The sequence below is a fragment of the Carassius carassius genome, chromosome 29 (genome assembly GCF_963082965.1).
Source record: "Carassius carassius chromosome 29, fCarCar2.1, whole genome shotgun sequence".
In the NCBI taxonomy this organism is placed as follows: Eukaryota; Metazoa; Chordata; class Actinopteri; order Cypriniformes; family Cyprinidae; genus Carassius; species Carassius carassius.
The window spans coordinates 28,299,848-28,322,341 of NC_081783.1; the positions used below are offsets into that span (position 1 = coordinate 28,299,848).

The following is a 22,494-nucleotide window of genomic DNA, read 5'->3' on the forward strand; positions in this document are numbered from 1 at the left end:
GGTCTTGCGAAAATGCTTTAGATAAATGCTATGCATTAAAATTAGTTACTGCAATAGCTAAAATGAACTAGAAATGAACACCTTTAAGGCCATTAATCTTAGTTAATCTTAATTTCTCCTGAAGTTGTATAATTTAGCATTAGTTAATGCAGGGGGTGTGTGACCCTGGGGAATCTGCAGAAGCTCCACCAATTATTATTTGAGCTCAACCAAAGCTAAGCTGAAGCTCAAGTAAATATTGTCTCTCCCACAGAAAATATATAATGTACAAATATAAAATCATGTAAACAAAGAATGATAACTTTAATGACCAAGTGTATAAATAACATTCATTTGGTACAACAGTTATTATATGGACATGTTGTTATAGACTGGGATTAAAAAAAATGAAACTATATATATTTATATATACATTTTCATCAGAGGTCAAGGAAGCTCAAAAAATTCCACTGAAATGTTATATTAAATTGAAATTAATAAAATGTAAAAAACAAAACAAAACAATTTTTTTTAAGAAATATCTTTGGAAATTTTAGTGGTGAATAATAACTTTTTATAATTCTTTTTTTCTGAATTTTTAAATTCAATTTAATCTAATTTTACACTAACCAGACATTGGTCTTCTTATAGAGTTCAGTTTTTATCAAATTATTTTTTTAGACTTGATGACTGAATAATTGGTGCATATTATTTAAAAAATAAAAACATATAAAAGGCAAACACCACAATTTTCCTTGCGCTGCTTCACTTGGAAATACATGAATACGATTATGGAAGTAAATGTATTTTTAATTTGATTTTTAATTTATTTATTTTTGTAAATGCAACACAGTTGTATCCAAATGTGTTTCTGACGGCACAGTCCCTGAAGATCAAATTCTGTCTCAAAAGTACCCCGTGAACCTGCAAACCTTTTATGACAAAGCAAATAAAAAAATGCAATAGTTAAAATTTGTGGGATTAGAAATACGATTTTAAACCAAATGAGGGATTACGAGTTTTTGTTATTTACTCTTGTTTTTTTGCATCCTTCAAAAGCTCTTAACAAATCATCCTTCTGGTAATGGATTGAAGTGTTTGTGCGTGCTAATGTTCCCCAGAAGAACGACTACATGGACTTTAATGTGTTCACTCACTGTAACCTGAAACACCTTTCATACAGGTGTGTGTGTGTCTCATTCAGCCTGAAAGTACCTCTATTCTGTGTCACATTTTCAGCTTTTCTACCTAACAAAATGTCTTGATAAATTTTTCTTTTGTAAATCCCTAGGGCAAATTGGGTTGAAACAGCTCGACAGAGTGGATAGACCATCAACAGGCTCTTAGAGCACAAGCGTACTGTTGCCTGGCAACCCTTACTGATGATTTTATGTTATGCAAATTTGCCGGAATTTACATAAGATTTCATGTTGCTGCACGTTGAGACTAATAGGTTATTTTGTGTGTGTGTGTGATCAAAAAGATTGCACTCCAAAAACGAAAAGCCTAATTTTAGAGTTGGGAATCGTGCTTTCTAATGCAAATGTTTTATGTTTGCATTTGCCAAGTTCAAAACTTCAACCGCTGTTATGTTAATATATTACGTGCTATTAAGATAATCAAGGCATAGCCCTTGTGAAAATGCAAACAGTTCATTACACATATAAATGTCTAGAGGCTTCAGTATTGAAATAGAAACTCTCATTTAACGCAGCCACTCATTTACTGAAAACAAAACCAGCATTCAGAAGGGTTTCTTTAATGTTCATTTAAGCCATCCGCAATCATATTTGTAGATTCAGCAAAATCTAAGAATATTAAGTTTCTAGTAAAGGAAATAAATGCTAGCTGCTCTTGTTCCTGACCCATATACAGACAGAAGGCTCCTCTGGGGAGGGCTCGTTCCCTTTAGACTTTCCCTCACACCACATAGATCATTTAACCGACAGCGCAAACTCACTGCAAATTTGTTCCAAACTGTAGTTTCCCCCTGATCGCAGTTGTTAATAGTTCAGCAGCAGCTGCTGCTGTGTAAAGACATTGGTTTTGATGCTTAGCTGTTATTTACTTTTCTCTTAACAAGATCACGGGAGACTGCGACGGTAGCGTGTTTAGTGATTTCCAGGGAACCTGCTGCCAAAATCTGACGCACAACACAATGCCATTATTTTCCAAATGTGACAGATATTCCATGTTATTTTGCTGTTTTTAAGCTTTCGCCCCTAGGGATAAAACATTTTGTTTAAAATGAAGATGAAGACTCCAGTGTAGTATATGTAAGCTGTTTTACTTTATATTGAGCAAGTCAACTCATGAGAGCAGCCATGTTGAGATCACATGACCAGCTGAAACCTTATATTTCCTTAGAAATGTAGTGCAGTTTTGCATTCATTGATATATATATATTTAGACATATCAAATACATTATCAATGCATACAGTATATTTTATTGTATCCCATATATGGAAATGATTGCATTATATTTTCTAGTACATTCCCATATATTTTTGTTTTATAAGTGAATACCACTTTCTTTATCTTTGCAACTGTCTGAAGATGTTCTGGGGAAAACTGGATTGTGGAATAAATATATTAATAGCTCAATGTATATTTCTAGTGCATTTCTATATCAGTTGAATTTGCAAAATGATAACCCAGCAGTGCAACACAAACAAACCTTTGCGAGTGCACCTTAGATGTTGTTATGTTATGTTTTGAACATGTTTTTCATTTCAGGGTAGCATTATTTTATTCTAATAATATAATTTTTTAAAAAGCTATCCAAAAGTAGCTCAGTTTAAGTGTACTAAATTCAAGTACTAATGCATAAATTACTGCCAGACAACATTATTATACTGTCATAATAACACACGTTTGTGTGTGTGTGCTGCCTGTTATTTACTAGTTTTGGGTCCCTGTATCACAGTTCCATTATTAAAGATAAAAAAATAAAAAAAACATGCATAGACAATATAAACTTAATGTTTTCTTTAAAAATACAAACTGAGTAGTTAAGAGAAGGTTGCTCTTAAGGTTGTTCCTCTTAAAGCATGCTTTAATAGACTTCACCGTAATGGGAATGAATCTCCAAAAAATGCTATCATTATAAAAGCACCAGTGCCAGGCAAGACAGCATCTGTGAACTGAAAATAATTTAGACTTATCTTTCAGTTCATGAAAGCAGATACATATCTTATGACTGAGGTCTCTATGGAAGAGGGACTGCTACAGACACACGGTTTCGAAGGTGCAGCCAGAAAAAAACCCAAGCATGATACTGCATGTTAACAATCTGTCTAAAAATCACTTACAAATCCAACTTTCACACAACACACAAAATCTGTAAAGTGCTGTTTACAGAAATAACATCAGAAGTTCATCCATCTAGAGGTAGCAGGTCCCTCCACTAAAACAACATCTCAAAGAGCACCCATTATAGAAGAATTGAGGGTTTTAACAAAAATGCAGGCTTCACATTTCTGTTTTTAAAATGTTTGTGTAAACTTCTTCCACCATGACCTCTAATGTTCACTTCTGTATAATTTCTGTAAAAGCTAATTCTTATCAAAATTTTTAGAGCAGAGAGGGTGAGTCTAAATTATTTTGCTGTTGTTGAAAGAAAGTCACAGATGCTGCCTTTACAACTTAAGCTGTTTTAAACTCACAACATTCTTTAATGGAATTCAATGCAATTCAATAAATTCCAATCAGAATGGATCACCAAATGCAGCTGATGTCATTATTAATACTATTCACTGTGTTCAAGTGTTTACTCAGCCACTGAATAGTATGTGTGATGGTGGTATTTTTAAGGTTATAATTATTATTGCATAATTATAGCAATGTGTCGACAAATCAGCTTTCTGAGTCCCATAACCAATGAACCATTTGCTGTCACAGAAGCATTGTTTTTAGCACTCTAAAAACTAAATAGATAAAATAATGAAGCAAAACACTATTTCAGTCTTAATGAAATCCTAACTGGAATTTTGTTACGTTAAGTCTGTGAGGTGTTCTTTGCCAGTCTAAACACATTACACTTGTTGTAACCATCATTGTGGCTGTTACTTTTTAAAACAATGCACAGATTTTGGCATCGGTGCTGAGGTTCCTGTAATGACAGACTCCATATTGTAACTGCAAGAGCACTCACTATCACTTGTGTTTAGGGATGCACCGAATCCAGGATTCGGATTCGGATTCGGCTGAATACTGGGCTTTTTGACGGGGTTCGGTTTCGGCCTATGCTGGTCGATGTCACGCGGCCATTGATTGTGTGAAGGTGTTTACATGAGGAGGAACAAGGCCCGACAGTTCGCTCTAAACTAAACTGTTCAGGAATCTTGAGCGGCTGGGAGGATTTATACCGTAGCAATAAGGAGCTAGCCAGTCACATCGGGTGCTGACGTGGAGATAAGCGTTTTTCCGGTGAGCATTTGATTCCTCTTAGAGAGGATCCTCTTCAGACAAACCAGCAGCTATTTCCACTGCTGGCAAAAATGGCAAAAATCCACCTCTGTGCTCCAGTAAACGTCTGTGGCCAGTGAAAGACTTTTCAGTACTGCTGGGGACATTCGTTCCCACACTCGCAACCGGCTGTCACCTGTTAATGCAGAGCGTCTTGTTTTTTTTTTTATTAAACTCTCATTTCATGTGAAAGATTTGAGGTTTACGTTAATTTAATTATGAAGCAGGAGATATGTGTGATCTTCCGTAATATTTGGCTACTTTTCTAATCGTAGCCTATCCTACTGTTATAAACGAAAACTAAACATTAATTTCACCAAACATATTCTGATTTTTAAAAATGAAAGAAAAACACCTTTCTTTGTATTGCTGCACTTTTATTAAAAGGTTTTGGTTGTTTACTTGGGTAAGCATAAGCTTGGTAATTGTCAAAAAAGTTTTTCTCACTTGTCATCTTGGCATAATGTTGCCTATTCTTTTTTTTTTTTTTACAGTTAAAATGAAAAATACATTGCTGTGGCCATTGTTTACTTCATTAATGTGTTTTACTGTGTTAATGGAATAAGGATGCGAGTAGGATTCGGTTTCGGATTCGGCCGAATCTTAAACAGTGGATTCGGTATTCGGCCGAACCCCAAAAATCTGGATTCGGTGCATCCCTACTTGTGTCATAAGATATAACATGTTCTTCTGACACATATCAAGCTGTATGACATCAGTGACTCAACACTCAATAAATTGGATGAGCTGTCAATTAAAACAGGAGTTTGGCATTGTTTATATATATATATATATATATATCTATATATAGGTCATTGTCAGGAAACTATCTTACTACAGATATATATAACAGTAATAAGTCATATTAATTTATTATTTTGGAGACTAATAATAATAATAATAATAATAGAAAAAATAACTAAATATGGGCCAAATTGCATGTAATTTTTTTGTTGTACTTATAATAATAATAATAATAATAAATTGTGTTGTCATTATCTATTAAATATTTACTATCATATATTATTTAAAAACTTGTATTTTTTTTTAATAATTTTCTGTTTACATGCTGACCCCCACCCCCAACCCCACTTTCTATTCAACCCTGTTTTGCTAAGATACTTATAATAAGATAAACTCTCTATTGTGAAAAAAGTCATAATGTCCAATGGTTTGACATGGTGCAAGCATATTTGTTAGTCATCAATAACAGGGTTGAACATGTGAAAACAGTAGGTTGTATACATACACACTCTATAGCAATTTGAAATAGCACATATATAAAAAAAAAAAAAAAAAAACCTGTTGACAAAATAATACAGACATTTTTAAAATTGCTCTGTACAAAAGACTGTAGTTGTCGGCGATATCCCGTGGGTACGCGAGAGGACGTACCAGTCGCTCTCTTCTTTGTATATTGCTCCAATGTTGGCTTGTTACATACCTCCTTTTCTACATATTTTCTTGTTGGGTTTTCTGGCACATTCCTTGGATATTCTTTTGACTGTAAAATGAATAAAAGACTACAAAATAACAGAAGGCTCTGGAAGAAACGTTTGAGGAGAACATGCAACAACGTCACTCCCCCTCCCCACAAAAACAACAAAGAGAACCTGTCCAGAACGTTAGCGGGGGTGCTTTGTCTTTTGGGCAGAAAATATATATATATATATATATATAAAAAGGGTGGAATTGATTTGTTGTACCCTGGAACACAGGAAGCCTAGTTTCACATGCACTGCTACAGTATATAAGACCCTTTACAAGCACAAAATAAACTCTTCCTCCTCACAACTCCTGCATCACTCCAGGTTTTGCATGAGAATTGCATGGCTCTGTTGCATGATGCACCAAACATGCTTTGACAACAGATGGAGAGAACTGTGCTCTTCAACCTTGAATTTTTTTTGGACTTAAAATGAATTTTAGCAACAAAAAGCTTACATAGCTTTCTATTACACAATTGGGTCTGTTCCAAAACATAGTGCACTACCCGGACAGCATTTTACCGCATGCATCAGAGGTCTGCTGGTTTCAGAAGGCAGGCAGTGACATTATGCTGGCTTTCTGGATATCTCATTTTGCCCAAATTACAATGCAGCATCCTTCAAAGTGAAAGCAATCCCAGAATGCAGTGCACTGAGCTCACTGAAAAATGGTGCCTTATTTTGCTTATTAGAGTACTACTGTTTAGCAAGTTTAGCAACTTGTTAATGTTAAACTCAATTGAAATCAATTGTCAAGTCTGCCATGAGTTTACTGTGAGGAGTGTTGTTTGTGTGCTTACGTTTTGTGCTCTATTTCAGTAAGGATAGGGGGTGTAGCAACCATCCTTTTTAATACCCCCTTTTTTGGGAGATGCTGTAATCATTATATTTTAAGAGTTTTGTTTAACTAGGCTACAAAACTACAATAAAATGTAGCTAACCAAGCCTCTGGCTACTGGCAGCAATGAATGCATAAACGGCACTTGGTAATTCTGCTACAGCTAGCACCAATTGACAACATCTTTTTTGGGAGTTGTATCTTTGAGCTGGGGTGAAATCTGCAAATGCAAATTTTAAGCAATGACAAACTGCATCTTTGCTGTTACATAATGTGACTCAGGCATCAATTTTAGGTACAGTAGTATTTTTCTGTGCATGTGCACACAAACTGATACAAGCTCTTTCTATAACCTCATAATGAACTTTAAGCATTCATAGCGTCAAAATCTCTATTTCCCTTCAAAGTCTTCTTGCCTTCTCAAGCATGTACGCATCTTTAGATGGCAGCTCACTGGGTTTTGGAACAGAGCTTGCTCTTATGCTTTCAGATCTGTAAGGGTTTGTAAGAAATGCTCTTTGTGCTGGGGAGATATTTGCAAATGCAAATTTTCAACTTGATCACTCGTTTTAAAGATCTTACGTTCCTGGAGACAGGCTTTGAACATTAACAGAAGAAAGTGGGACAGTAAAGGGTCTTACATGGTTAGGACTGATGCCACAGGCCTCTTGTGTTCCAGAAAATTTTAGCAACTCTACAAAAGGCTCATTCTGGCATCGAGCAAGCTAATCTCGGCCCGCTAATCCCCCAAAACAGTCAAGACAGTGAGGAGAGGGAGGTGCACCAAGATCATTACATCCAAACTTTATGTCAGATTAGAATCTGAGCTCTTACATTAAAAAGATTACTTTCTCCTTAATTGCTTTCTTCTAGCTTTCTTTCTTTCTTTCTTTCTTTCTTTCTTTTTGGTTTGCCTTCGTGAACAACACAAAAGAGGAACCCATAACAGTGGCATGGAAGGGAAGAGTTGATGGAAAGACTTCATGGCAGATCAAGTCAAGATGAGGAATGGAAATGGTGTACACAGACACGACATGCGCCAGACAACGAATCGTGCTTCAAACACAACACACAGGAAGTGACAGAATGTATAGCGAGAGACTATTTTTTCTCCGTTATACCCGACACACTCACCATCCTCCGTTGGAACATAGATGTTTAGATACAAACAATCCTCGTTTTGATCTTGTATGTAAGTGGCAACTATATCCAAGTTAAAGGTGAACCAGATTGGCATCATGATCTCCGGAACGGCGTTGTGAATGTTTTGTGGGCACACCGGCGCGAAATGAGTGGCATTTTTGATCCCCGACCAAGACAGGGGCGGCTCAGGGGGAAGGAAGCGTTTCTCTCCCACCGGTGGGGCGGCATACGGCACGCCCAGGTACTGGTCCACCGGTCCCAGGATCTCGCTGGGCAGCGGGACTCGTGCGCCCCGTAATTTCCCATACTGCGTGTTCACGGTGGGGTTGTAGCTTTGTCCTCTGATGACCGTCACACACCAACAAAAAATCCATATCCACAGAGAAACATTGTGAGCCCTGCCACTGCAGCAGTCCTGCTGGTGCAAAACGAGCCGGTTTTTGCTCACCACCAACCTCATGGTCAGTAAAAATTACCGCTGCTGCTAGATGCCGACGTACACCGAGAAACTCCTCCAGCACGTGTCTCCTTTCTTCAGACCCTCAAACTCAGCCAGATTACTCCTGTCATTGAAGAAAAAACATACACGTTCTGCTTCGTTCCCCTCTGGAAGAATCCTCATTCACTGTACAGTATTCTCGTCAGATCTTCTCTCCTGCAGAAAAATAAAATAAAATAAAGAAGACAGGAAAATTTTAAATGAGACCATTTTTATACTTTTTTTTTCTGGTATGCGGATAGAACTGCACACATAAATATGACAGTTCTCCTAATGCATTCAAAGGCCTGCACAACTCTACTTCAGGTTGTTTTAAACATCCCTACACTCTACTGAAACTGGGTGGTTCACAAGTGGCGGATCATAACTGATAAGGTTGTACATGATAAACATGAAATGCAACTAACTATTTAACCAAAATAGTAAGTGCACCCCACTGATGTCAAAGCACGTGTGTTCAGTTAAACTCATTATTTTGGTTCATCAGTTACTTGGTTAAAATTAGCCGGTAGCTAAATTAGGCAAATATTTAAACAACAAAGAAAATGTGTAACTAATTACTAGGCAATAGAATTGTTACTGTAAAGCTGATAGTGTTTGTAGTAATATTTATGCATTAAACTTCGATTTTTAAGGTCATTTTATTTATTTTGTACAATAAACTATTTCGGTACCATGTTTTTGTCCTAAAGCAAAACCAGTTGAGAGCTACTCGATCAGTAAATAAACATACTGTATGAGGGTTTCCCATCAAGCCAAAATAACGACATCTCTTTCCAAATTCGACAGTAATGTGTTAAATAAAATATTTTTCAGGCACAGTTCCCCTGTCCCCATCTCTGGAAAGTTGGTATATGTAAGTGGCTCGCGGGTGCCTATGCTAACACTGTAAATGCTAATGATGAGGAGGGTCATCCCCAGTGAAGAGAAACTCTTCCCTGCTCAGCTACTGATCAATTTTCAATTTTTAAAGCTTAAGACCCTCAGACCTCCATCCCTGGGAGGGCTTGGAATAATAACAAGGAGAAAGCCAGAGTTTAGTAGCGGATATTGCATTCCAAAATGACTCTGTAAATGATTTATAATGTATCTAGTGGAGCAGTATCCACCAGACAAGAGGCGCTATGAATCTTCCTGGAGGTGCACTTATCACTCCACAACTCCTTTCCAAACTTGGGCTGATTTGCACAAAGCCTGGCAGGAAGTTCTTCATCCTCAACCTCATCATCCGCACACACTTGTTGGTGCCTGTGAATGGTACAGATGATCTCTAGAGAGAAGAGATACACACTCAGTGCCGTCCTTAGCGGGGTGCAACTGGGGGAGTTGCACCAGTCCACATGGCGAATGGACCGAGGGGGAAAAACACTACATCATAAGAATTCAGTGGCATGAATAGCATGAAGGGGGCTCAAAATTATATCTAGAGATCAGAACATTTTAGAAACTCCTTGAACAGGCAAGCACCGTTAATCTTTTTATGAAAATGTAAAAACCTAGTTTATGAATAATTCAGCCAAGCTGCTGCTATGATCAGCCAGGTCGATCCCGGTCAACTACTGTACCAACCCCTTCTCTCCACATTAAAGTTCCCACTTGTCTAAAACATACAAAATCATTGTCCCTGATGTGGTGAAACCAGGCAGCGTCCAACACCTGAGACCCTGTTTCCAGCTCATATTAACGTGCGATTCTGTTGATCTGATCACAAGTGTTCCACAAAGACACATTACTGTTTCCACATGACATGAACATGCGTTTCAAATGTGTCTTTGGAAAGAGATGTCGTATAATGTGTCTCCTGTGAACACTTGTGATTGGATTTCAATGACACTCTCCCCTCTTATTTTGTCACACTCCACATTACTTTCATGGGGACGCAGAGGGCTCACATTCAGGGACTCACATACTCACATATTGGTGTCTATACTGTACACAGCAGCATGGTTATGGTTATGTATTTTGGATGTGTAGCAACAAAATAGCTAACACTTAAAAGCTTTGCAAAAATTGTTTTTTTCCACTTTATAATGACAACACACCTTACAGTCTCATTCCATTGTGCCCTGAGTCACATGGTACCTGAGCCATTGAGATCAATGACAGATAGCGTTCTCCAGGCCGTATTCAAAGCAGAGTTAACTCACTGTCACATAAACCCTGAACTTTCGGTTGATTAACCCAAACCTTTGTTACTTAGCAGTTGTGCGATTATTTTTGTAAACTTGCAACTCACAACTTTAATCAAATGTTTCTTCTATTGTCCTCATTTTTAAGTCGCTATGGATAAAGCGTCTGCTAAATGACTAAATGTAAATGTAATAGTCATAATTAATGGTTTGAGCAAGAATTAGCAAGAATTGGACCTTACAATTTTACCATTGTTTGTTTGATGATAAAACCATAAGATGGTTGTGATATATGTTATTTTAAAATAGCGATTTATCCTACTTATCACAAATAGTATAGTATATAGGCAAATAGGCAATTATCTGCAACAATAAAGGACAATAAAGCCCTCCCTACAACCACCCTAACCCTATCAGATACTTTATTTTCAACTTTTTGATCATTTCCTACATTTTTATTGAAAATAAATGCCTTTCCGATGTGATATGAGTTCTGAAAAGGAAGAAGAAGAAAAATCCAGCAAAAGGCGGGTTTGATCTCGGGAACGATCACATCAAAAGGAACACACCACACTAGATACACCACTGGAACTGATGCCTTGTGGGTGTCTTTTGTAATGTTATCTAGCCCAACCACACATTGCTGGGTGTTAGTGTAAATAAAAGTTAAAAAGTTAGTGTAAATAGACACCCTGATATAACTAGATAACTGGACATAGGTTGTTTTTTTAATAACTGCTATTGAAGAATGACTGATAATCAGCAGCCAGATGTTTCTGTTGTAGATTTGATTAGTATTCTTCTACATTAAACTTTATTGCACACCTCACTGTCCAGACTTGTGAATCTCCGTCCATGATACTGTGAATTATGACTGTTATGGGAGTGTGCATTGGGACTCATTGTCAGCAGCTAGCACATATTACACTGCATAATACATGGTCACCATCTTAACACCTTCTGTGGGAAACACACAGCACAGAATATGCAGAGCTGTCGTCAACATTATCCTGAAATTAAAACTATAGATACATATATCAGTAACACTTTAGAATAGGTAACACCTATTAGTTGCTTATTAGCATGCACATTACTAGAATATTAGCCATGAATTAGTGCTAATTAAGCACATATTAATGCCTTATTCTACTTGACCTTATTCTACATCCCTAATCTTTCCCAATACCTAAAACTAACAAGTACCTTACTAACTATTAATAAGCAGCAAATTAAGAATTTATTGAGAGAAATGTTGTAGTTAATAGTTAACAAGTATTACCTATTCTAAAGTGTTACCAATATATCATATAAAGTCACATTCTAACATGGAAGTAGGTAAAAACTCAAAACAAGACAGGATTTGCAGCCTACACCCATGCTAAATCAGCTCTGTAAGATTTTTGCCTAAACATTACGTATTTCAAGTAAAATAGTAATTACTAAAGACTGAAACATGATGGCACAACCTATCTCCACCTGAAAATAAAATGGAAAGGGCAAGAGAAGACAAAGCCTGAGGGAACAAAACCTTGGTTTCCTGGTTCAAATGTGCATGTTCTGAGGCTCCAAAACTATCAACTCAACGTAAAATCACACATGAAGGTGCACAAGATAACAGATGACCCTCACAGTATGTTGTGTGATAACACCAAAGGACAATGAGGACTGTATAACAGAACGCCTGAATATGTGATATAAAATGTTCTGTGAATAAGTGCTGGGCGGTATACTGGTTCATACCGAGTACCTGTGTTTATTTTTCTTATGATACGAATTTTTAAAATACCGCAATACTGGTGTCGTTTAAATAGTGTTCGGAATGTGTCTGAGAGGGGTCTCTTTTCACTGTTGCACTGTGGCGAGGACACGGCTGTATGTGTTACTAAGCGTGAAAGTTCAGAAACGGAAGCTCTAGAACTAGTAGAGCGTGATGACACAGAAGAACTCGTCCAAAATATCCACTGCCCGCTACCATCAGCTCCCGTGCCTCACACATGAGCGTGACTTCAGCGCTAGATTTAGCAACTTCCATACACTTTTAACGGCTTTTATCCATATAACATATATACAAACCTAGCGACTTATTGGGATAAACATTAGTTATGATTAATTTGGAAGATGTCGCCAGTGCTGCCCTGTGAGTGCGATGTCTGACCCTCCCTGCACAGTGTCGTCTCTCTCTGTGTCTGGTCTGTGCAGTGAGCGGCAGAGAAGCATCACTTTCAGCTGGCAGTACCACAACCGACTCGTCAATAAATGAGTACAAAGCAGCATTTCCTGTGCACCTGTATCTTATTGACTGTTTGAAATTATAAATATGAGCGTAGGTCGTCTGTTAATATGCACTTTTTTTTGTTTGTTACTCAGACATGGGTAGTGTCTGCATGAGACAAAAAAAAGTAATATATTGAAAACCAGTGCATAGCCGCTCAACATGCATCTACTGTACATACAGTACATGTTGATTTTATCAGACGATGTCACGATAATGAATGAGAGTGACTCCTGTTTAACATGTATTAATGGGTCATGTTTCATCACTATTTAGAGTGAAATTTTTCTACAATATTCCCTCATCATGACAGTATAAAATAGAGCATAAGTCAGTCTACTGATACCAGTAGCCTATTTCCTCTCTCAATCAGTAGAAAATGTGGCTTAAACCCGGTCATGCATGAAAATTTTTTAATAAATAAAAAATACCATCATATACCGTGAAACTGGTATCACTTTGAAAAATACCATGATATAAATTTTTGGTCACACCGCCCACCACTACAGATAATAACGAAAAGAATAACATCAACAGAAACAACTTCCCAGTACATTTTAAATTCAGTAAGACGAATGTTGCGTTTGCTCCGACAGCGATTTGCAGAGTCAAAGCGATCAGAAGTCATTAATTTCCAGCGAGAGCTGGTGATTTGAGCAGACGTAAGTGACAGCTACCGTGAGCAATGCAACACATCTCGCGTCGAGCTGAGCAGTGTCACTCGCACAAGAGCAGTGATGTGATGCCGTGACTTTGAACGTCTTTATCCTGGCCACCGTGACGTGATTCGCACTTCCATTCAAACCAGGGTTGGACTGGGACAAAAAATCGGCCATGGCATTTTTTGGTCCAGGCACCCCACCACCACTTCTATATATATATATATATATATATATATATATATATATATATATAGGCCTATACACTACCAGTCAAAATTTTTTGAACAGTAAGATTTTTAATGGTTTTTAAAGAAGTCTATTCTGCTCGACAAGCCTGCATTAATTTGATCCAAAATACAGCAAAAGCTGTAATATTGTGAAATATTTTTAATATTTAACATAACTTTTCTATTTTAATATATATTAAAATGTAATTTCAAAGCTACATTTTTAGCATCATTAGTCCAGTCACATGATCCTTCTGAAATCATTCAAATACTCTGATTTGTTGCTCAAAAACATTTATTATTATTATTATTGTTGTTGTTGAAAATGGCTGAGTAGAATTTTCAGGTTTCTTTGATGAACAGAAAGTTCAGAAGAACAGCATTTATCTGAAATTGATTTTTTTTTTGTAACATTATAAATGTCTATCATTACCTTTGATCAATTTAAAACATCCTTGCTAAATAAATGTGTTCATTTCTATTATTTCCCCCAAAATTATACTGACTCCAAGCTTTTGAATGGTATATGTATAGTGTTACAAAAACTTTTTATTTCAGATAAATACTAATCTTTTTACTGGATGTTTCTTACTGTAAAAAAAAAAAAAAAAACTGAGGTAGTGTAGGCCTATGTATGTAGCCTACAGTATGTACCACACTCATATCACATCTTCTTTTGGATAAGAATAAAATGTCAGGTCTGACAATATCGTGTCTTTTAATTTAAATCTAGCTTTATTTGCATTGGTCCATGGAAACCTCTTTGAACACACTTGACTTGGACAAAAAATCGTGGGGGACGAATTTACGTTTTATTTTAAAAGTGTGTAGCCTATTCTACACTCAAGACGTGCACACATTAGGATAGAATAGATGCCTGCCTCCATTGCAAGTCCCTATCAAACACTTTACAGATTCAACTACTCTTCTTCTCCTGCCTGGCTTTTTGGCCCGCGTTACTCACCGCAGAGCAAGCCTGTTCTTGATAAAGCTGCTGTGAAAACGTGGAAAAAGCCATCGAGGAAGATGGGGTGAAACAATCTTTATATAGGCAGAGCAAAATACTTAATTGCGCCATCTATATCTTCTGTCCACCAGGGAGATCCCCGGTTAACAATCCAGCCCTGATTCACACCACAGGGAGGACAAACATCCCTTGATCTTTTGACATATAAGAGGTGATTGTACTTCAAAACTTTTCAGAACTCAAAACGTTTTCATTATGTTCATGTAGGATTATCAGAAAGATCGAAACCAAAAGACATTGCTGTGCCGACTACATTGGATCGAACAGTAATGCTGCAAAACAAGTGTGAGTAACTGTTCTTATTACTGTATGTGATTGCTATTGCTTTGTCTGTTATTACTGATCGTCTGATATGCACTGCCAAATTTATGCATCTATCTTTGAAGGATGCATGCTGGCAAACATACACAACTACTAGCCAATCATTGCAGTGGGCGTTTACTTCTGAGTCATCAATCCACCACGCCTTCAAATATAATAAGGGGGTCAAAAACAGGACAGAAAACAGCTTATTACTTCTAAATTATGATGAAATCTTGATAACATTATAAAAATAATAAAAAACGCAGTTCATGACACCTTTTTAAATGTAATTAATTTAACAATTTCCAACAAAAACTAAAAAAAAAATCATCATCATTATTATTAATGTTTTATACTTTTATACTTTTACAGTTTTTACAGACCACCGGGTACTCTCTTGTGTTCCTTAGGGGCTCCCTAGGCTCCAAAGGAATAGTTCACCCATAAAAAAAAACATCTGTCATCTGTTTATTATTTTTTTCTGTCTTCAGTGGATTACACAGAGAGATTTTAGACAAAATATATTCCTGCTGATCATTCACATGCAGTGGTAGTAAATGGGGGCACACAATGTCAAACCCCCAAAATAACAAATAAGCACCATACAATTACTATAACAGTAGTCCGTTTGTGTACAAGCCTTCTGATACTATAGAGTACCTTTGTGTGAGGAACATTAACGTTATTAATGTTATTATTTACAGAAGATCTTCCTTGCAGCCAGAAAAAAAAAAATCAACAACAATAACATCAACAACAAACATTTTCACTTTTGATTTTAAATATAGCTCTTTAGTGGTATGCACTTTTTTGGGGTCAAACTTAAATGGTGCTTTTCTGCCATTTTTGGAGCTCATGTCCATCCCCGTTCACTTCAATTGCAAAATCCACTTAAACATTCTGATAACATCATCTTTAGTGCTCCACAGAAGAAACTCAGACAGGATTTTCATTTTTAGGATCTATCCTTTCAAACACCTGCCGTATTTTCACCATGGGAAAAACACAGAAATGCAGAAAAACAGAAAATATTGATCGCCTCATGTGGTTGGCCTTGCTGCCAGTAATAAAGCCAACACGCAGACACACCGCTGAGTCTACAAGAAGCTTTTCAGAGGTTCGCAGGACTGAGTTTGTGCATGTGCACATGCTCTCCAGCCTATACTCAACTACCCTCCATCTATCACATCTGTAATAAGAAATCAGACAGTGCACATGTACTGTACTATTACAACGTGACTATGTGATTTAGGATGAAGAGAGTTCTCTAGATTTGTCACGTCACATCACTCATTCTCAGGGTCTTAATAGGAAGCTAGACAAGCATCATCCACTTGGCTGCCTTTAGGTTGAATCCACATTTAGATGCCGCTGGTTAAGATAAGAACTTGATTGGTGATTCAGATGTGATTATCAGCTCCGAAGACACACAGCTGTGGTTTCTTCATCTTATTGGCCACCAGAGTAGGACAACAGCTGGCCATTATATTCACAGTAGAAACCCTTGATTTACAGTAAAAGTCACGTGTTACAAATTCATTCAAAAAGTGGTGATTGCTTTTATTTCTGGAAATGGGTCAAGTGAGGGAAGAGTGCCAGTTGATTATGACATTACACAGTTCTATGGAATATTTGATTCTTATTTGTCAAATGAGACTAATGTTTAGCTGACTTCCTCTCAACTGACTTCATGTCTTGCATATCACTTCACATTTTCTTCTCACATACTATACAGCACAATACATTATTTTATTTTATTTAAGGATCGGTGTGATAAGCAGGATATTGTATAATCAACCAGTCATTTTACCAAAATAATAAAAAAAGAAATTCACTTTATCCAGTTATAAAGTTATACGTTTCCATACTACATATGCTGTATTGCGGGTGTCAAACAAGCGGAAAGTGAAAACCCTCAGGACTACATTTAAATTTAATAAGAAATAATAGAGTTTTTAAAATTTTGGAATAATATTGCTTTGAGGACTACAGAAAAGCATATTAATCATGAATAATGACAGTTTAGTGTGCAAAGCAAATTTAAAAAAATTTGGAAAAATGAAAACAACAATTAATTATAAAAAGCTGTGTGCAAAGGCTTCGTACATATCGCTTGTCTATATTTAATCAAAGAGACTGCAATAATATTCCCTTTAAATGGAAATAGCCGGCCTCCATCCAGAAGAACTGTGACTGGGGAAACAGCCTTTCCATGCATCACTGGGGCCCAGCTTTGGTTTTGGCCGTGCATCAAGGAAAAAGAACAGCATAGTCCAGTCCCAAAAGAAAAAAAGAGTGAGAGAGAGAGAGATCTAGAGATGTGCACAGACTGTGTTCAATCCAGTATTAGATACTAATATCATAGTACTTCACTGTGCAGATTGCTATAGTCATGTACCATAGCATTTACATGGTTGTCTCTAGGGTACTTTAAAAAAACCAAAAAAAACAACAACAACATTTAAATGCTTTTTTTCCCTACTTTTTTGCACTTTGCAAAGCAAGTGATATCATGTTACCAACCATGAAAATATAATTCAACTGATAAATGTCATATTATTTCCCCTTATATTCTGTGAAATGTCAATACATGATAATCCAAGAGCAAGGAAGTGTGTAACTGTTTTGTTATTGTAGCAACACTTTTGTTTAGAATGTGATGAGATGTGAATAATGCATACATATTTGTATCAAATTTCAGATGATGATTGAGATTGAGAGCTTCTGTTTATATATATATATATATATATATATATATATATATATATATATATATATATATATATATATATATATATATATATATATATATATATATATATGTATATATGTATATGTATATAAATAGTTGATTCATGTAATGGAATTCATGTACTGTAATGGGAATAAAAAAAAAAAATATGTGTTTAAGTTTGTATTGCAGAGCATAATTTTACTTTATATTCAAACTGCTCTTATACAAGTATGCATTTATTGAACTATTTTAATAGACCCAGTTTCATCGCTCGTATTCCCTCCCCTCACACACACACTACATTTATCAGTGGCCTGCTCATTTTAGACAGTCTAGTACCAGGGCTGGTGTGTTGCATAAAATACACAGAGAGTCGAGATTTCTGACAGGAAGACAGAAACCTTTAAACTTTGCCGCATGAAAAATGTTGACTGTAAATATTGGGCCTTTGGGAGAGTGTCTCGGCTTGCATGACTGATGACTGATTCTGAATATGGTAAACTGCTTAACATATCGCACCATGACATACTTTAATACTACAAAGGCTGTTTGTCTTATTGTCTGCTGAAATGCTGCAAATTGAATGAATGGCTGTTTGGAGCCAACACCCATTCTGATTTAACAAACATGTCACAGCTTGTATATTTCCAGGATTATGCATTCATGCAAGTTTTCCTCATCCCACGAGAACATGCTCAGTCTGTCCTGTAATTGAATGCATGCAATTGTGGAAGCTAGGTGCTTCATGGTGAACATGCTGAAAATTATAAACTCCGGTGCAACAAGAATGAATGCTGGAAAAGTTGATCAAAGCGAAACTGTCAAACCATATTCGAGGATTACACTGGGAAGTGTTTCCAGAAATACTTCAGGAATTCTATTTGTTAATTATAATTCAAATGCAATAATACCACTAAAACCAGTAAATGGAATTTTTTAATAGTCTTTGTATTTACGATGATGCTAGAAGTGTTTGCAAGGGCATTGGTGTTCTGAACAGATTTCATCATGTTGCCATTTCTTGGATGGTTAAGGCCAAATTCCCAAGTCTCTATGATATCCATATACAATGTCCCAATGTATGAATATTATTACTATGATATTCATACAATTTTCCCAAAAAATAATAGCTCTCTTTAAATAGCTGCTGAATATTGATGCATCATCTGCCTTAGCAAGAACCAATAATAATTACAACGCCTTTGAAAATCCACCCAAATGGTCACATTTGTGACTGTGACGACGAAGCCTGCTTTAATTTTCTCTCCTTCCTTACAGCTCACATGCTTGGTTTCTGCTGATCGAGCACTTTAAGCAGGTGTGAAGAGGTGTACTCGCTTCTTATTGTGTCTTATCGCTGCTGCCATAAGCCTCCATCGCTGCAGTCTGAGAGGGAATCTACTTCCTGTGAAGTGTAGGCACTCTTTCATCCGAACAGAAGAATACAGACACACAGTTCTGGAATAAACTCCACACACAGACATTTCCAGCACCGCGGGCAGGACTCCACGCTTCTCACAACTTCCCCAAACACATTTCTCTCAGCTTCCTCTTGTTATACTTACATAACGAACAGAGAAAAATTCCTTCCATATGTCACGTTCGTGTTCTGAAACACAGAGTTGGAAGGGCTAACGCTTGTTAAATAAAACTGACCCTTGGAGCTCATCATCTTAATGATCCACAGTGGACCTAATACCAAAAGACAGTCCCTCAGCAGGATATTTAAAGTAGCTAATCGCTCAACATTTCTCCAGGGACCCTTTCAGAAACCGCAGGGGCCATTCTGTCGGCCCTCCATAATCCTTGGCTATGCAAATACAGTCAGGCGTTCAGAACGGCGAAGCTCCTGCCGCACTGAAAGCAAATCTGCCCTGAGCACCGAAAGGGTTTCTGACGAATGCGACGGTTCAGAGGTATTACATAGACCTGGGTGGACACTTTACAATTTCTTGATGATCAACACCTTCTACAATAAAGAAAAAAAAAGTAAAAATTCAAACACTAACAGGCAGAAAAGTGAACATTCATTCGATGTTGGTGCACAGTGTTTCTCACTTGCAATTAAGCATGCTTAAAAGAATATTAAAGGACTTTAGAGGCATAACAACAAGGCCAAAATTCCTATTGAAGGCTTCACACACTGAAAGAGCTGCAACACCTTGCAGCATAAACAACATGGCACTGCTAATTAATGATGTCCTCGTTATATATGCTGGCAAGTATCTAACAGATATTTCCTTAGAGTAATCCTACACAACAAGCTTTATATCATTTCTCAGTTCATCCGTAGGTCAGTTTCACCTGGCGCTGTGTGTTTTTTCTTTCTTCTTTTTTTTCATGCATGTTGCCCCTTTGAAGATGAAGACTGAATGCGTCATGCTTTATCTTATGAATTAAGCGTGCAATGCCAACTCGGTTCATCTGAGGTAATTAAAAACAACTATGCCATTTTTTACAGCTTACAAATCAATGCAGTGAAGTCTATACTTACAGTGACGGTTGATTTTGAGCCCATTGTATATTAAATTGTTTGTTTGCTACGTGTGTGTTTCCATCACAGTATGGTGGCTCTGATTGGACTGGCACTGTTATTATTCTGACACATGAGCCTTGTTTCTGCTGGCGGCAGGAATCAGCGTTAATTCAGAAGCTGTTATTAGTCTATCTATTCAAATTTGCGTAGCACAAAGTGGCTTGTCAAAAACACGAGCTGGATTTCGACGGGTACACGCAAATTAACTGCTGTTAGAAAAAAAAAAAAAACTCACCGTGACCCAGATGTTAACTGTAAAACTAGAGCTCTATTAATAGCAAGATGTGCCTTGACATTTGCAGCCGACCTACCATGACAACATTAACATGTAGAGAGAGAAATACGCAACGTTAGGCTGGAGCACGCTGTTTAATTCGGTTTGCTTACCGATGCCGGAGGACGATACGCTTACAGTTCAGCAGCAGTGCATCTTGTGCTAATTCAGCAGTAGAATATTCCCCATCTCTTATTTATTCTGTGTTTATGTGGGCAGAGCTTTGATGAGATGGTATATTGACGGTGGCATGCAATATAAAAGATCTAACTGTAAAATTGTTACTGTATAATGAGCGAAATTAGTTATGTCAAGAGTTAATTATAGTCATTAAAGCGTCATTGTTCAACGTGAAATGGAAAGGTTTCTGAGAGATGCGATACTGCCATGACAACAGATGGGGGTGGGTGCTGGTATGAGTTGATGTGAGTGTAATTAATGTTATGGCCAACGAGCTAACAACAGACTTGAGTACAACGTGGCACAGAGGTGATCCATTATGTCATTTTTAATGCTGAGGTTGATAATTACTGAAGCGCATTCGAGCCGTTTGACTAGATAAAATAAATAAATAAAATTGCTAAGCACATATACCACTAGTTAAAAGTTTACACTCACCTGACTGAATTTATGTTTACGATCCTAAAACTGAAAGGCTTCTTTAATGCTTTAAATAAGTTTGGTAGGCAAATGGGGTCAATAACAAATAAAAGAAGGGAAACTATCTCCTAAAAGCAAGCTTAAAGGGTTAGTTCACCCACAAATGAAAATTAACCCATTTTTTACTCACCCTTAAAGCATCTCCGGTGTATATGACTTTCTTCTTTCAGACGAGTCCAATCGGAGTTATATTACAAATTATCCTGGCTGTTCCAAGCTTTAGAATAGGAGTAGGTGGGTGTTTTTGTCCAAAAGTATTCAAAGAAAGCTCATCCATCTATAATAGAACATGCCTCACATGAATCTGGGGGGATGAATAAAGGCCTCTTGTAGCGAAAACGTAAAAAAAAAAAAAGAAATTATATATATATATATATATATATATATTTACAAATTTCTTTATTTTTATTTTATAATTTCATTTCATTTCCCCTGCATGTTTATTGCTTTGACTGACTTGATTTGGGGGATAATTTCTTTCAAATACTAATAATTAGCGGTGACATAGTTTTGATATTTTATATAATACATAATAATAAATGCTTATCTTTATTATCATATTAAGATATCACCCTGACATTTTCAGTCACTACATAATTCCCATAATTAATTTTATTGTGTTGATATAACTATTCTAAATTATTATATGTACAGTATTTCTCTAATGATAAAGAGTACGCTGGTGTGTAAAAACCTTTGATTGGTAGTATGCGGTCCATATACAGTAAATCTCATTTCATTTTATTCATCAACGCAAGATGTTATAAATTCAAAAGGCCTAAAAAAAACAGATTATCTTCATCTGTCTGATTTCATTTTGCTTGTATCGTTCAGTTTGCAGTCTTTATCACAGATCTTGCTGTAAACAACAAAATTCATATTCAAACATTATTTGCACCTTGTTGGCTGACAAGGTTTGACAATCAATTTTGCAGGGAAAAAAATTACCTTGTCATGCTTTTTATTGCCATTAAACAGCTTGAATGCTAACATTCTCTAACACCTGCAAGAAAAGTAGCTGAATAAAACAACGTGTAATGCAAAATCGAGCATAAAATGTGTTTTACATTTCAAAACTGCTGTTAAAGCTGTTTAACAGAGCCAATATAATTCATTCCAGATGAACAAACACCTCATGCAGAGATATCACACACGTTGGCCGCTCACTGCTTTTGGCCACTGATTCTGCTGCTGGATTTTTGGTCGTCCCAAAAGCTCTCAAAAAGGTTAATCAGAAATATGCGCCAGAATGTGAGT

At 36.7% G+C, this 22,494-nt stretch overlaps 1 protein-coding gene across 2 annotated transcripts in view; it reads right to left on the reverse strand.

The window, feature by feature from the left end:
- The window catches only part of LOC132110001 (neuroligin-3-like), a 185,384-nt gene that overhangs the window by 134,961 nt on the left and 27,929 nt on the right, over nt 1–22,494 (reverse strand). The window contains exons 2-3 of one of the 2 annotated variants that reach the window (XM_059516527.1): nt 7,906–8,569; nt 5,891–5,950 (exon numbers count right to left, since the gene is read on the reverse strand). In XM_059516527.1, the coding sequence (XP_059372510.1) occupies nt 5,891–5,950; nt 7,906–8,374 (529 nt within the window). In that variant the 5' untranslated portion in view covers nt 8,375–8,569. The remainder of the gene's footprint in view (nt 1–5,890; nt 5,951–7,905; nt 8,570–22,494) is intronic. The other variant, XM_059516528.1, reaches the window with a different exon arrangement.